The sequence below is a fragment of the Chionomys nivalis genome, chromosome 9, assembly GCF_950005125.1.
Source record: "Chionomys nivalis chromosome 9, mChiNiv1.1, whole genome shotgun sequence".
Taxonomy (NCBI): Eukaryota; Metazoa; Chordata; class Mammalia; order Rodentia; family Cricetidae; genus Chionomys; species Chionomys nivalis.
In genome coordinates, this window is record NC_080094.1 from 53984921 (window position 1) to 54002033 (window position 17113).

Here is a 17113-nt window from a genome sequence, read left to right on the forward strand (position 1 = left end):
GGTAGCTCTAACCCACAGCAACAGAAACTTAACGCAAAATGTTATTTCAATTAATTGATGCTTCTCAGACATCAATACTTACTTACAGTTACCCTTTCTGCATTGTTTTTTCTTTTGTTTGATTTTTTGAGACAGTGTTCTCTGTGTTGCCCTGGCTGTCCTGGAACTCATTCTGTAGACCAGGCTGGACTTGAACCCAGAGATCCACTTGCCTCTGCCTCAAGTGTTGGGATCAAAGGTGGGTGACACTGCCCATCTCTGCTTCTTATTCTTATGTGCTCCGTTTTCAGGATTCCTCTTCTGACCTAACATTTCTTCCCATGTATGTATCACCTTGAGTTTCATTAAGTCTGCATCTGGCTCAAAGGTACACAAAGCACTGAGAGGAATCCGACCAGGCTGTACGGAACTTGACTAAAGACATGTAATAATAAAATTGCAGGAATAAATGATAAAGTACTGAATAATTACTAAATGCCAGGAACACAGGGTTTCATTTCTTTTTTCTGCTCATATTCAGTCTCATTCACCCTGTCCTGTCCCTCTCCACTCTTGTGGGTCCCTCAGAGTTTTAAAAGTAAATGTATCAAAGCTTAGAGTCCTTAGGTTAAGGACTGAAGGCCAAGAGGGAACCATGTTAAATTCAAGATCTTTGCTTCCTTTTGCTAGAAACTGAAATGTATGCAGAAGACTTATCCTGGGAATAGAAGAACTAAGAACACTCAGAAAAAAATAGATTTAGGAAAGCAATTTTTTCATAAGGGAAATACTTAGGAAAATACACAAAATTCAGATACAAGTATTTAAAATATTCTAGCAAAATTATTTAAATTTTTCATTAATGGTTTTCACTTTCTGTTCACAACTCTTCTTGATGAACACTGTCTTCCCTGTAGCACATGTGTGCACACTGTCACTGTCCCACATCACTCTCCCATTCCACAGCTTTGCTTATGTCATCTACCTCTCTACCAGTCTTTCAAAGTCTAGCTCAAACCTGTTCTCTGCTTTTCAGCATAGGACAGCTCCTCCAGAAATGACAGGTATAATGATTTCTTCCTTATCAGACACCTCATGAAGCACAGCAGCCTGTGGCCACCTGAGTAAAGACTCTTGTATCCCTTGAACCTTCACTCGAAGTGCTCAATCTGTGAATACATGCTAGTTTTCTGACTAGAAAATTTACTAGATTTGCTGACTAGAAAATCATTTTTTCAGCCATGCCATGGTGGTACATGCCTTTAATCCCAGCACTCGGGAGGCAGAGGCAGGTGGATCTCTGTGAGTTTGAGGTCAGCCTGGTCTACAGAGCTAGTTCCAGGATGGGCTCCAAAGCTACAGAGAACCCTGTATCAAAAAAAGAAAAAAATGAATTTTTCTAAGCCACTCACACTATCCAAAAGAAGCTGTCATAAACCCGAGAAGATAAATACAAAGAAAGCCATTTACCATCAACTAACTCAAGCCTCAATGGGAAGAAAAATGATCTCTGAACTAGACAGATCCTCTCTGCCCCACCTACATGAGGAATACCTGGAGTGATCAAACTTATCTCCAGGATACTGGAAAGTTCAACTGGGTCCACTCAACAAACACACCCACCTTCAGGTCATTCCGGAGGACCACCTCCTTCAGGCTTTCATCCAGTTCATCGTTTAATGAGCGGATGTTCCTCTGCACAGAGAAGGGGGGGTCAGTTCTGATGTTTTCTCTGAATCAACTACAAATAAGTTCCATCATATACACTTGAGAAGGATAAAGTATAGATAAAAGTATAGACTTCACCACCAAAATTAGAAATAAGTCAGGAGCATTTAGTATTTGGGTTCATATGAATACAAAGAAAGAGAATTAAAATAAAATTTTCTCTAGGACCCAATTCCCCATATCTGTCTCCACAGAGAGCAAGGCCAGTAAGGCCAATGTTATCTAGACATGAGATGATACAAGAAGGCATCCAGCTCATCTGAAGTTGCACAGAAAAATCAGGACATCCTTCTGCCTTTGTTCCATCCCTGCCAACTGAAAACATGAAGAGAGAGGGCTCAGCCAGTGGAAGCACTTGCTCTGCGAGCCCAGCTACCTGAGTAAGAACCCAGAGCCCGACGTGGATGGAGAGAACCAATCTGGAAAGTTGTCCTCTGACCTCTACATGAATCTGCGCACCCCTGGTCACACAAACACACAATAACATAAAACTTGAACACACGGAGTATGACAAGCCCCAGGTGTTCAAAGGACAAGACCATCCGTCATTAGAACATGGAAGAGTTTTGGCTGCCACATACCAGTTCAAAGCTCAGCAGCATGGCTTTCAGCCTATCAATCTCCTCCCTGAGTTCTCGGATGAGCTTCACACTCGCATCCTGAAAAAAAAAAGAACTCAGTCACCACTGGCTCACACTAGGTCCCAAACTGCTGTGAAGTGTTAGTTGGAGAAGTGTTATTCTTTGGGAATGATCCCAGGACCCACAGTATCAGCTTCATCCAAGAACTTGTAATAAATGCAAACTCTGGCCCCACCCCGGAAAGCAATTCTTTTTTTTCTTTTTATTCTTTTTTAATTAAAATTTCCACCTGCTCCCCGTTTCCCATTTCCCTCCCCTCCTCCCAAATATTGCCCCCTCCCCCCACTCCCCTCCCCCTATCCCCACTCCTCTTCTCCACCCCCCAATTCTTGAGGGTTAGGGCTCAACCATGTCTCACAAACTAGTCAGGTGTTTCTTTTGCATATGAGCTTTGAAAATCATCACCTTAGAGCAGGCCAAGGAAGCTCATAAATGCTAATCCTCCTATATGATGACTAAATCTGATATATGAGACAAATAACTACATCCATATTCCCAAATATTGCTTATAAATGTTCTTTTACATTTAAAGGGGGATATGATATAGATATGAATAATTTGCATTGGTATGGATTTTAAGGTCAATTTTGTTATATGTATATGTATTTCTGCTCTTGATTAAGGTATTGTGATTGTGTAGTTCACTTAAAACTGTAATGTATAATTAGGAAATATAGGTTGTTAATGGATAATCATTAATAATAGTCAAGCTTGTAGTCATATTAGATTTTCTAGATATATAGAGATATATTTCAGATAGGTATTCTTCATATCTTTTAAAGACTATAGAATATGGCATTTAATGTTTTAATAACTTAGGGCTTTTCATGACAATGAGACACATCTGCTCCTGACAGCACCAATCTACTTCAAGAGGAAGGTGGGCACCGAAGAGGCTCCTTAAGGAGTTTGATAGCCATTTGGGCAAGAAACTGCTCTTGCATGGACTGATGCATAAACTGGATACAAAGAACCCGCAGAGAGAGGACTGCTGAACTTGCCTAAAGGTGAGATGATCTTTCGGGGTTCTTGAATCATGAAAGAGTATGTGAAACATTCTACAGGACACAGCAGAAAATGACTGAACTGTCTTTAAAATTTCCTGCTTCATGGAAGAGTCTTCTGGATACTATGGGCCTGAAGGCCAAAGATTGATGCCCCAGTGATACAGAGGAACTTTGGGTAACTTGCCAGGCAGCGAGATGTCTCTGTCATTTCTAGAGTTTGGAAGTTGCTTATTTCTTGTTTACTTAGGTAATATTATATCCTTCTAGAGTCTTTGATGGAGTTGAAGAATGGTTAGTTAGTTTTAGTTTTCCTTAGTTATGATAAAAGATAAAATAGATCTAAATATTGTGACTGTAATTCTTGCTTTATAACTGTTTTGCTATATGTAATTTTACTATGGTAAAGTTAAATTTTTTTTTTTGTTTTGTTTTGTTTTTTGTTTTTTCAAGACAGGGTTTCTCTGTGGTTTTGGAGCCTGTCCTGGAACTAGCTCTTGTAGACCAGGCTGGCCTCGAATTCCCAGAGATCCGCCTGCCTCTGCCTCCCGAGTGCTGGGATTAAAGGCGTGCGCCACCACCACCCGGCTCTTTCTTTTTTGTTTAAACAGAAAAAGGGGAAATGATATAGGTGGGTCCTCTGTCTATGTGTTATTTTCATTGGTTAATAAAGAAACTGCCTTGGCCTTTGATAAAACAGCAGCTTAGATAGGCGGAGTAGACAGAACAGAATGCTGGGAAGAAGGGAAGTGAGGCAGACACTATAGCTCTCCTCTCCAAGATGGACACAGGTTAAGATCCTTCCTGGTAAGCTACCACCTCGTGGTGCTACAAAGATTACTAAATATGGGTTAAAGCAAGATGTGAGAATTAGCCAATAAGAGGCTAGAACTAATGGGCCAGACAGTGTTTAAAAGAATACAGTTTCCATGTAATTATTTTGGGTAAAGCCAGCTGGTGGCCAGGAGCCGGGCAAGCGGCCCGCAGCTCCCACTACAATACTGCCTTCCAAAACAGCCCTTAGGTGCTTTAGGTCTGTCTGTTCCCCAGCTGTGTCCCCTGCCCTGAAACTTTTCACTGAATCTCCAAGAGGTAAGAAACATTTGCAATGTTCCTATCATTACTCAGTTTTCGAAACAACAATTTCTTCCTACTCCTGGTTTAATCCAAAAGAGAAGTCAATTGCAATTTATATAATAAAACTCAGGCACAATTATCACTATCAATTAAAAATAAAAACATCAAACTGAAGCTTTCCAAATGACAATCATACACTAGGGCTCTTAAGAGGAATGGCTGTAAAGAAATGACTAAAGGAAGTTATTCATAAAATTATTTGTTGATAACAGTAGAGAGATCAGTGAAAGGCTAGTATCATTTGCAGAATACAAGTCTGGATGAAAACGCTGTTCATTAGTGTTTTGTCAACTTGACACAAGCTAGTCACCTGGTAAACTGGAACTATCAGCCTGGCCTATAGGTAATCCTGTGAAGTGTTTTCTTACTTAATGATTGATGGGGAGGGTCAAGCTGACTGTAGACAGTGCCACTTCTAGGTAGTTGGTCCTAGGCTGTATAAAAAAAATCAAGGTGAATGAGCCATGGAGGAAAAGCCAGCAAGCAGAGTTGCTCCAAGTTCCTATCTCAGCTTCCCGAGATGATGGACTGTAATCTGTATGCTGTGGATAACCCTTTGGTGGAGTTCTGAAAAAGACATGCCCCATAAGTCATAGACATTTGGATATTTGGTCCCTAGTTGGTGGCTGTTTGGGGAGGACTAGGAGGTGTGGCCTTGCTAGAGAAAGTATGTCACTGTGAGTGGGTTTTGAGGCTTCATTGCCATTTCTAGCAAGCTCTCTCTGCCTCCTACATGAGATTGAGATGTAAGCTCCACATCTACTCCACCATCATGAGCGCTAACCCTCTAGGATCAGAAGCCCCAAATAAACCCTTCCTTCTGTAAGTTGCCTTGCTCATGGTGTTGACCACAGCGACAGAAGAATGACAGATGCACCTTTTCTCCCAGGTTGCTCTTCTTCCATGTTTTACCACAACAGAGAAGAAGCTAATATGACAAATGAGAAAGAAACAGAGAAAACAATAAGGAGAACTTCAAACTGTGTCAGACAAGGACGTCCCATGAAGGCCTTACCTCGTTCACCTGTGGCCTGTTGATGATGTTTTTGGCGTTGGATGCATATCTCAGCGTACTCATGGTCTCGCTGTAGCTGGTGTGTGCAGGGGACACAGCTGAGGTAGAAGGACAGAGCTGAGGTATATATTGACGGGCCTTTTCATCCCAGCTCTTAGTTCTTCTTTTTCTTCTTTTTATTTGGTTTTCAGAGACAGGGTTTCTCTGTGTAACAGACCTGGTTGTCCTGGAACTAGCTCTTGTAAACCAGGCTGGTCTCTAACTCACAGAGATCTATCTGCCTCTGCCTCCTGAGTGCTGGGATTAAAGATGTGCACCATCACTGCCTGGCTTAGTTCTTACTTCTTGTCATACTGCTAATGTCTTCACTGCATGAGACACTCTTGAGAGACTGAGGAACATTAGGAATCAGTATATTTTCTAGGCCCAATACTAGCTCCAAACAGAAGCAGATCCAGGATCCCACTTACTGGCAACCATGATGGTTCTGGAGTTGCCTCCAAGACTTTCCTTCAGCAGCCACGTCAGTACAGAGTCCCGGTATGGGATGTAAGACTGCCTCCTCACAGATGCCCCTCCACTGCTGGTCCCAGACGTAGTGCTAGGAATCCCACTGTCACCTCCACTGCTGGCTGCACTGCTGAGGCTCTGGCAGCTGCTGAACACTTGGGAGTTCTGGGCTTGATAGATTAAAAAACAAAAAAAACAAAAAAAACAAAAAAAAAACAGAAGTAGAATACAGAAGGAATTATGGAGCAAATACACAAACAAAATGACTGCAGAACTTAAGAGCAAATATCATACTTTTCTGCACTTGACAGGAGGCTTTAACTTTGAATTTACATCAGACTTTGGACTCAGGATATGGACTGTTTCAAGATGATTCTAAAATGATGGTCACTTGTATTCTAAAACCACCAGGTTTTCATGCTCAAGCAAAAAAGTGACCTTATCAAAAAATAATCTTGTGTTACCTTATTATAACAAGATGGAAATACTATGAGTTATCCCAAAGTCTCCCTCCCCACTCCAATTACCCCGAGTCCATCAGTAAAATACCTAAAGTGGAGATGACAATTCCCAGAGTCACAAGGGACTTGTTGATATTGGCACCTTCAGTAATCCGGTCCTTGCAGTAACTGGGATCTGCTCTCTCACTAAAACAGACCAATAAAAGTAAAAAATATAGCAAACAGGACACTATCCTACAATGTTTTGGGTGCATCATTTTGTAATAGACCCATAGAATCAGTTTCCCTTATGTAACTCTTTCCTGTGTCATTATCCTCAAAAACTTTTCTTCTTTCTGGATGCAAGCAGAAGCAGATCCAGCATCCCACTTCCTGGCAACTACGATGGTCTGTAGTTGCCTCCAAGGCTCTCCTTCAGAAGTCAGGTCAGCAGAGTCCCGGTAGGGGATATAAGACCATTAGACTACCTGCCTCCACACAGGCCCCCTCTGGAAATCTTTCTAGTCATTTTTTTAGGGGGAACTGCCAGAGCACCTGAGGCCAAACAATGCCCATCTACAGTACTGATGATAGCAGTCTCTCACAGGTAAAGACTTGGTTTAAATTCACATTTTGACGGTTTAATGATAGTATCTGTGCATAAACAGTCTCAAAATTCTAGCCCTCTTTTTAGTTTGTTTTTTAAAACAGGGTCTCATTATTTAATGCAAACTAGCCAGGAACTTATAGAGATCAACCTGACTCTGCTTCCTGGGTGCTGGGATTAAAGATATGTAACCATCATGCCCACCTCAAAAGTCCATTCTTAGAGTAATGAAAAGTAGTAAAAATTTCCACGCCTGATTAGCTGATAAGCTTTCAGACAGACCTTAGCTTCCTCAGTCCCTCACCCCACTGCTGTGCTAGGGCTAAACCCTGGCCTTAGTGAATACAGGTAAGTGCACTCTACCACTGAAAGCCCCCAGCTCCCACCACACCTTCATGCTTGCTTCTTAACAGAGTGCTGTTAGTTACTGTTTCTTTTGAAATTTTAAATTGAGAAAATTTGCCTTATGTTATCATATACTTTCTTATGACATTATTCTCAAATTTTTCTTCATCCTGAATACATATTTAGCTACAATATAAATACAGCATGAATATTTACTTCTAATAACTTAAAGCACAGTAGCTTTTAAAAAGATTTGCCACGTGGTGGTGGCACACACCTTTAATCCCAGCACTCGTGAAGGCAGATGCAGGTGGATCCCTGTGAGTTTGAGGTCAGCCTGGTCTACAGAGTGAGTTCTAGGACAGCCAGGGCTGTTTCACAGAGAAACCTTGTCTTGAGAGAAAAAAAAAGGCAGAAAAAAATAAAGTAGTATATATAGTTACATATAATTAATATTAAATCAATGGAAAAAGTGTATTAATTCAGTTTACTTCACAGGACAGTTGTTTCTAATTCAGCTGCACACTGAGATCAGTGTGAACACAGTCTTTTCCTCACCCACACCATCACCTCATTATTCTGATCTGAGATGCGGATGTCAGGAGGGGTTTTTTGTCAAAGACAGGGCTTCTCTGTGCAGGCCTGACTGTCCTGGTACTCACTCTGTAGACCAGGCTAGCTTCTAGCTCAGAGATCCACCTGCCTCTGCCTCTCAAGTGCTGGGATTAAAGACGTTTGCCACCACCACCTGGTGTGCTTGGGGAGTTTTAAAAGGTCCCAACAGGCAGTTCAGACTAAGAACCCGGGATATGGAGGAACTTCCCAGTTCCTGACTCACTGTAACTTTCAAGCTAGCATTCAAGAATTCTTTCTTGGCCGGGCGGTGGTGGCGCACGCCTTTAATCCCAGCACTCGGGAGGCAGAGGCAGGCGGATCTCTGTGAGTTCGAGACCAGCCTGGTCTACAAGAGCTAGTTCCAGGACAGGCTCCAAAACCACAGAGAAACCCTGACTCGAAAAACCAAAAAAAAAAAAAAAAAAAAAAAAAAAAAGAATTCTTTCTTTTATAATCTCAGGATGATTAAAACATTCAAACAAGGCAAACCCAGGATCATGCCTATCTCACGTAAGGTGGTCAAGGAGCAGGTCACTGTCAAGGGAGCAATAATTCTCCCTGGCTTTGAAATCCCAATTACCTGCCTGCTAGGTCCACAAGGTTGATCTTGCTGGAAGTCTCTGCGGGGAGGTTGTTCTGTAGCGTTGCCTAAAAACAAAGACTGTTTAAAGTTGTCATTCAGAATGATCTGCATTCCTCCCAGGATACTGTCCTAACCATGTACCAAGTTCCACATCAGACGAGCATGCACTGTCTGATAAGCATCACCTCACTGAAATCACCAGACCCATAACTGAACTAATAAGTGTGGACATATTCTGAACCGTTATGAGCAAAAGAGGAAGACACTGAAGAAGTCAGTTGTATCAGAGAACATGTAAGCATAAAGGTAGGAGGAAACAAAGGAATACAAGAAAGTAATCACGAGGCATAAGAAAGAAATCAGTAAGAAGGAACAACCCACCTGTGCGTAGTGGATAGTGAAAATGGCATGAGATCTGCTGCTGGCCTCATGAACATGGGTGGCTGCTGTGATCCTGTGTATACAAGGCAAGACAGTTAGTCCAAGGACTGTTTAAGCATGGTGGACCTAAGGGACCCATGTGAACGTACGAAATGTTAGGACTGAGGTTAGTGAGATGGCTTAATGAGTGAAAGCACCTGCTGCCATTTCAATTCCTAGAACCTACATGGCAGCTCACAACCATCTGTAACTGCAGGCCTAGGGATCAGACGCCCTCTTCTGGCCTCTCTGGGCACAGCACACATGTAGGGCACATACATTCCAGCAAAACAATCATACATATGAAAGTGAATACATTTAAAAAAGAAATTCAAGTAGTCCAAAGAAGGCAGAAGCAGCACTCTAGGTGCTGTTACTGACAAAAGGGAGAGTGATGTCACACTAGCTAACATTAAAACAGTTTTGAAATTATAAAAGCAAAAATCCAGAGTGTGGTGGTTTGAAAGAAAATGGCCTCTAAAGAGAATGGCATTATTAGAGGCCTTGTTGGAGGAAGTGTGTCACTGTGGGGGCAGGTTTTGAGGTCTCTTTTGCTCAAGTTTCCCTCACTGTGATTTTCAGGTAACTTCCTGTTGTCTGCAAGATGTAGCTCTCAGCTACTCCAGCACCACGTGTCTGCATGCCATCATGCTCCCCATCATGATAATGGACTGAACCTCTGAAACTGTAAGCAAGCCACCCCAATTAATTTTTTTTAATAAGAGTGTCGTAGTCGTGATATCTTTTCTCTACCTCCCAATGCTGGGAGGGAGAGACAGGAAGATCCCAGACTGCTTGCTAGGCAACAGGTCTAGCCAATCAGTGAGTTCCAGATTTGGTGAGGGACCCTGACTTAAAACCAAGGTGGAAGGCAGTAGAGAAAGACATCTAACATTTACTTCTATATATACACATACATGAATACATAAATTAATAAACAAATACATATTTAAAAACCCAACAACCACACACATAGAAAAAAAAGTGTGGTGTAAATGTGCTTCAAGAAGCCTCACAAAGAGCTAATAAAGCAGAATATTCATCCAGCAGCGTAAAAAAGCCTTTGGAGCTGAGATCTTGAATTATACTGATGCCATGTTTAAATGAGCTCACAGCCACTCTTGGAAATCCATCCCAGTGTTAATCCCCAAAATCGTTGAGTCTCCCCTTTATCTAAATCTAGGTCAACGGTCCTTCCGTCTCTGAGTGTTGGGATTACAGCTGCGCATCACCACACGATTCTTACAGTGCTAGGGGTCATACCCAGGCATCATCACATGGCTTTTACAATGCTAGGGGTCATACCCAGGCATCATCACACGACTCTTACAGTGCTAGGGGTCATACCCAGGCATCATCACATGGCTTTTACAATGCTAGGGGTCATACCCAGGCATCACACACGGCTTTTACAGTGCTAGAGGTCATACCCAGGCATCATCACACGGCTTTTACAGTGCTAGGGGTCATACCCAGGCAAATGCTATAACAACAGAACTACATCCCCAGCTCCTTGAACCCCTTTTTATTAATTTTTTCAAAAAATTTTTAGATTTACTTATTTATTTATTTATTGTATGTGTATGAGTGTTTTACCAGTATGCATGTATGTATTCCACATATATACTGGTGTTTGAAAAGGTCAGAAGAGGCTTCAGATGCCCTGGAAGGGGCTGCAGAGATGGCTCAGTGGTTAAGAGCACTGACTGCTCTTCCAGAGGACTCAGGTTCAATTCCCAGCATCCACATGGCAGCTCACAACTGTTTGTAATTCTGGTTCCAGGGGACCAGACACCCACGGTAAAACACAAATTCACATTTAAGAAACAAAAAAAGATGTTCTGGAAATGGAGGTACAGACTGCTGCAAGCCTTCATGTGGGTGCTGGAAATTGAATTTGGATCTTTAAATTCACTGCATAGCCAAGGCAGGTCTCAAACTTACAATCCTGCCTCACCCTCTCCAATGCTTGGATCATTTTTTATTTTGTTTCGTTTTGAGACAAAGTCAGTCTCTCTCTTTTCCTTTTCTTCCCTGGAGCTGATGACCGAACCCAGGGGTCTTGTGTTTCCTATGCAAGTGCTCTACCACTGAGAGATGATGGTACTGCCCTATAGTATTATGTCCAGAACAGACGCTGACAACAAACCTGGTTTACCTGTTTGCTATCCCCTCCTCCAGGAGCTGTATAACTTGCTGGTAGTTGGTAACAACATGCTGAGATAGACCTGTCAGTTATGAGAGGAGAAGAGAAATCAAATGGAACTTCTGGTAAACTAACCATTTCTGGTAGGCTTTTGTCATTCTTTTTATTTACCTTCTCCCCCATGTGAGCTGGAATCAGGCCCAGCACAGTGCACATGCGCAGTCAAAGGACGATTCACAGGAGCCACTTCTCTCCTTCCGCCACGTAGGCCCAGGAATGACAAGGACCCTAGACCCAGTCAGTCATCTCTAAAGTTTTATTATGTCTCTGTTTTTTGATTTTTGAGAAAGGGTTTCCAAAAACAGCCCTAGTTGTACAACAGCTTCAGCTGTCCTAGAACGTGCTTTGTGGACCCGCCTGCCCCTGCCTCCTAGTGCTGGACTAAAGCTGTGCCCAAGCACACTTTCATTTATCATCCTTATATCACTTCATAAGCGAGAATCAAACAAACTAATAAATCTGTATTGAAACCTCTCATCAGGTGGTGTGATGGGTTCTAGAAAGGCCAGCTTATTTCCACAAAGATTAGCTTAGAATTCACGAAGTGGCCATGCAAACCACAAAAAAATTCCTCACAGCTTTACTATGGAAGTTATAAGAAATCTCCTCCTCTACAATTATTGTTGGCCCTCACAAAATTCCCGACAGAAAGGTGGTATTTTATCCACAAGGTGGCAGACTCAGTTTGGCATACAAAACGTCTCTCTCCTTTTACAGTTTACAATATGAAAGTACACTGTACACTATACAATACATTACAACCAAATGCCACAGAAGTCGAGGCCAAACAAAAATGCTGAGCAAATTGGAGCAGCAGTGAGGATGGGCTCTGTGAATGCAGCAAGGATAGGATGCGCCATTACAGAACAGGAAGGCGTGAGACAAGTGGAAGGGTCCTAAGGACATGAAGAAAACCTTTATGGGAACTTTGAGCTAGAGAGCCTCTGCAGACTATCAGAGACTTGGGAACAAGACAATGGCATGGGTCTATTGCCTACTGCTAAATAAATGTCTAAAAGACTGACAAAGTCATCTGAATAGTGACTGGATTGCAGCAGGGTGGCTGCAATTGATTTTCTTAGCAACTTTCCAGGAGTGAAGACAAGAGTTGTAGCCTACAACAAACCCAAATTGCCCTCCTCCAATTTTTGTTTCTTACTTTTTCAAACAGGATCTTGCTCTACCCAGGTTGTTCTTTAACTCAGGACGATCCTCTTGCCTCAGTATCCTGAGTGCAGGGATTATAGACATAATGGCTGCTTAGACATTCACTTACAGGAAGAAACCCAAAGGTCCACAAAGTAAGTAGAGTTGGAAGTAAATAAGCCTTTGCGAAGACTGCAGCTGAGCTTCAGTCTCACTACTTCTACTGGAACTTAACTTCTTAATCCCTCATGTTCATAGGAACTTAGTATAAAAAAGAGAGATACCAGTTCCTAAGAACAGGTTTACGAATACTGTCTTAGCAAACCAAGCATACATGTAGACCTGGGAATATAAATGAAAGATATCCAGGAAATATGGAGACACTAGAATTACCAGGCATATTTTAAAGCAACTCTGCCTGGTATTTTCAAGGACTTAACAGACAAGATAGTACAATTCCAGAGGAAACTGGGAAAGAATCAAGTGGAGGTGTGCTGAGCTTTCCTTCCTATTTCTGGAGAGGAAGGAGGGGGGAAAGGGGAGAGAGAAAAACAGGAAGAAAAAGAGGGAGAGGGGCAAGGAACCGTTTGAAATGTGGAATATGTAACACTGATATATCCATTTGACAGTACTGCTTTATATGGAAAAGGAAATCAAGAGGGACATTTTTATTACTATTTCCAGGCTGCCATGGGGAAGAAACACTTGGTAGCAGTATTAGTGAATGCCATTGGTCATCTATGAGCCATGCCTGTTCAGAACAGCTCTCATGTTTATCTCCTTACCAGGATTTAAACCAGCACTTACAGCTTATGAGTGTTTTCAAAGTGTGACAGGCCCCCAGACCTTAGCACAACTGATGCCATGTTAGAGGCATTCAGGTACCTTGAGAACAAAGGCCAGTCATTCCAAGTCTATAATTCCAGTAAAGTCACTAAACAACTATGCTTGCTTGTTGGCTTTGTAGTTCCTCTTCAGGCTGTTCTTGCTCAGGTGTGTCAACCCAAGATGTATTTGTGTATTTGTGTGTGTGTGTGTGTGTGTGTGTTTAAAAGCTCACCCTGAGAAAGGTTCAGGATTGCACTCGGGTCCTGAATATCTAGTGTAGTTGCCTCCTGGCTAATCAAGACTTTCTATTGGCTTGAACCTATGTCCAAGTGGTCTTTTCTAGTAGCTACCTCACAACAAAAGGGAACAATCTTCCTCCTTGAAAGAGCATACTGACCAGGGGGTGGGGTGAATGGGTGGATTGGAGGGAGATGGTGGTGCATACTTGTAATCCCAACACTTAGGGAGCAGAGGCGGGTGGATCTCTGAGTTCAAGGGCAGCCTGGTCTCCAGAGCAAGTTTCAGGTCAGCCAAGACAGCCAGGGCTACACAGAGGAACCCTGGCTGGGAGAGGGGAAGAAAGAAAAGACCCCTGGAAGATGGGAGATGTAGGCAACCAAACCTCTGTGTGTGTCAAGGGAAGCTTTTCTGACGGGTGCCAATTGACACTAAGCCTGAAGGGCTCACAGGACCCAGTCCTGGGACGATGAGCAGAGTGAGGATAGGTATGTCTTATAGGGAGAACAACAAACTAAAGCCCCCAAAGTCCCTTGGTATTTCTGTGTAGCCCTGGCTTCTTGGCTGTCCTGGAAGTCACTCTGTAGACCAGGCTGGCCCCAAACTTCAGAGGCCTGCCTCTGCCTCCCAAATGTTGGAATTAAAAATGGGTAGCAGGGCTGGAGAGATGGCTCAGTGGTTAAGAGCTTTGCCTGCTCTTCCAAAGATCCTAGTTCAATTCCCAGCAACTACATGTGCTCACAGCCATCTGTAATGAGACTTGGTGCCCTCTTCTGGCCTGCAGGGATATATGTAGGCAGAACACTGAATACATAATAAATAAATCTTTTTTTTTTTTTTAAAGTGTGTAGCATAACTGCCCAGCCCGAGGAGTCTTTTCTTTCTTTTTTCTTTTTCTTTGTTGTTTTTGTTGTTGTTTTTGCTTTGTTTTTGTTCTTCAAGACAGAGTTTCTCTGGATATCAGCTCTGGCTCTCTTTGAACTCATTCTGTAGATCAGGTTGGTCTCAAACTCATAGAGAGATCTGCCTGCCTCTGCCACCTGGCTCCAGGATCTTTCAATCACTGTATCTAGGTACTTCTTTATAATCCTTTATTACAATGTTTAATTGCCTTATGACACTTCCACCAGATTTTAAGGTTGGCTATGAAGGCAGAGCCATGTCACGTCAGCTTATCAGCATACATCCAATGTCCAGTACAGTAAGCAGCACACAGAATCCAATCATTGCACAGGATGAGTGAGTGACGAACATTAGGAAAACTTCTACACCTCAGTTGGCTCTCCAATTTCCAGGGAAGAGGAGCTTACCTTGGACATAAGGCCCCATCTCTGGATGCTCTCTGACCCTCAAGCTATAGGACTTATTTTGACTGGATTGCTTCAAAAGATCTCTCACCCGTTCATTGTAGATCTCCAGGAAGCTAGAGACACAGAGAAAAAGGGAAGACAGACTGTGAAGGAAGAACAATGAGTTGAGAATCAAAAGGTTCTGGATTCCTGTTCTGGCTCTGATAAACTTAAGACCTCAATCAAGCCAAGGTCTCCCATATGTGTCTTTCTACAAGTGCAAAGCAAGGTTCTGACCTCTGGCTACCACTGTTTCTCCATTTCTAACATCAGTGCCAATTTGAGATTCACTTTCAACAGGCTATTTTAACGTAGTCTGAATGGCTTTCAAATGTGATCCTTTGTTGTTCTGGGTTTTGTTTGTTTTATAGTATTTGTATGGGGGATGCATATGTGAGTGCTGGTGCTCTCAGAGGCCAGAATAAGTCCATCCCCTAGACTAGATTATGAACCACCAGATACGAATGCTGGAAATCAAGCTTGGCTTCTCTGCAGAAGCAGTATGCACTTGTGATTTGAATGAGAAATTTCCCCCATAGAATCAGGCATTTAAATACTTGGTCTCTAGTTGGTGGCACTATTTGAGGGAGGTATAGATGGTGGTTGTGGTTTGAATGAGAATGGCCCCCATACACCATGGGCTCAAATATTTGAATGCTTCGTCCTTAGTTGGTTGAACTGTTTCTGAGGCATTATGAGGTGGAAGTGTCAGTTGGGGGAGGCTGTGAGGTTTCAAAAGCGCACACTAGCCATTCCCGGTTAGCCTTCTCTGCCTAATGCTTGTGGATCAACATGTAAGCTCTCCAGTATTCCTCTCACCAAGTTCCCTGCCATGGTGGTTATGGCCTCGAACCCCCTGGCACCATGATGTCACATTAAATGCTTCCTTTTGTAGTCACCTCGGTCATAGTGTCCTCTTGCAGCAATTGAAAAGTAACTAAGACAGGGAGCAGAACAGCCTTACTGGAAGAAGTGTGTCACTGGGGGCAGGCTTCGAGATTAAAATCCTCCTGACAGTCCCCACTAGTTCTCTCAGCTTCATGATTATGGTTTAAGATATGAGCTCTCAGCTTCCTGTTCTTGCTTTTTGTCACCTTGCTGTACCCACCATTATATATCCTAACCTTGTGGAACCGTAAGTCCAAATAAACTCTTCTCTCAGTCGCTTTGGTCTTGGTGTTTTATCACAGCAGCAGAAAAGGAACTAAGATAGCACTCTTTTTTGAGTTAATTTTTTAAAATGTAATTAACAATTTTTCTATTCCTTTACACAGCAATTACAGTTTTTCCTCTCTCCTCTCCTTCTGTCCTGTATGTCCCCTCCCCCACCTCCTCCCATCCCTTTTCCCATCCACTCCTCCTCTGTCTCCATTCAGAAAGGTGCAGGCCCCCATGGACTTGAACAAAGCAGGGCACACCAAGTTGAGGCAGCACTGAGCTCCTCCCCCTCCATTAAGGCTGGGTGAAGAAATCCAGCATGGGGAACAGATCCCCCAAAAGCCACCTAAGCATTAAGGACAGGTCCTGATCTCACTGCTAGGAGCTTTACAAAGAGACCAATCTACATAATTGTCCCACACGTGCAGAGGGCCTAGGTTGGTCCCATGCAGGTTCCCTAACTATTGGTCCAGAAGCCATGAGCTCCCTTAAGCTCAGGTCAGTTTTAAGATAGCACTCTTAACCACTGAGCTATTTCTCTAGACCTTGTTTATTTTTTAAGATGGGGTCTCGTATAGCCTAGCTTGCCTCAAACTCACTAGGTGCCCAAGGCTTCAAACCCTGATGCGCCTACCTTCATCTCCCATGTACTAGCATTTTTTTCTACTGTTCCATGAGGCATCTCAAGGGCCACTGCTCAGCAACAGGGGAAATCAATGTGAAGGTCTTGCCCCTGCTGTAAGTTGGACAACTCTGATCTGATCTGTTTTACTTACTGAGACTGTGAAACAAGACGTCGTACTTTATAGAGATCTATTTCATTCTTTTTAAAAGTTACAATTCTTAGCTGACACCTGTAATGATTATATATAACAGAAAGGGAAGGAGATGAGGTGAGAAAGGAGAATATAAGGTTTAAAGAAAAACTAGTAAAGCCGGGTTGGTGGCGGCACACACCTTCCATCCTAGCACTGTGAAGGCAGAAGCAGGGGCCAGCCTGGTCTACAAAGCAAGTTCCAGGGTAGCCAAGATTACACAGAGAGACCCTGTCTCAAAAAAAAAAAAAAAAAAAAAAAAAAAAAAGCAGGAAGAAAAGAAAACCCAGTAATCATATATCAATGTTTTTCACTGCAGTTTGGTTAAAACTTATTTTGTCAGGCCATGG

At 42.7% G+C, this 17113-nt stretch overlaps 1 protein-coding gene across 1 annotated transcript in view; it reads right to left on the bottom strand.

The window, feature by feature from the left end:
- Nucleotides 1-17113, bottom strand: part of Stard9 (StAR related lipid transfer domain containing 9) — a 92208-nt gene that overhangs the window by 40304 nt on the left and 34791 nt on the right. The window contains exons 7-15 of the mRNA XM_057780400.1: nt 14752-14864; nt 11183-11252; nt 8986-9058; nt 8602-8669; nt 6564-6661; nt 5975-6184; nt 5505-5602; nt 2289-2366; nt 1603-1674 (exon numbers count right to left, since the gene is read on the bottom strand). Coding sequence (XP_057636383.1) covers nt 1603-1674; nt 2289-2366; nt 5505-5602; nt 5975-6184; nt 6564-6661; nt 8602-8669; nt 8986-9058; nt 11183-11252; nt 14752-14864 — 880 coding nt within the window. The remainder of the gene's footprint in view (nt 1-1602; nt 1675-2288; nt 2367-5504; nt 5603-5974; nt 6185-6563; nt 6662-8601; nt 8670-8985; nt 9059-11182; nt 11253-14751; nt 14865-17113) is intronic.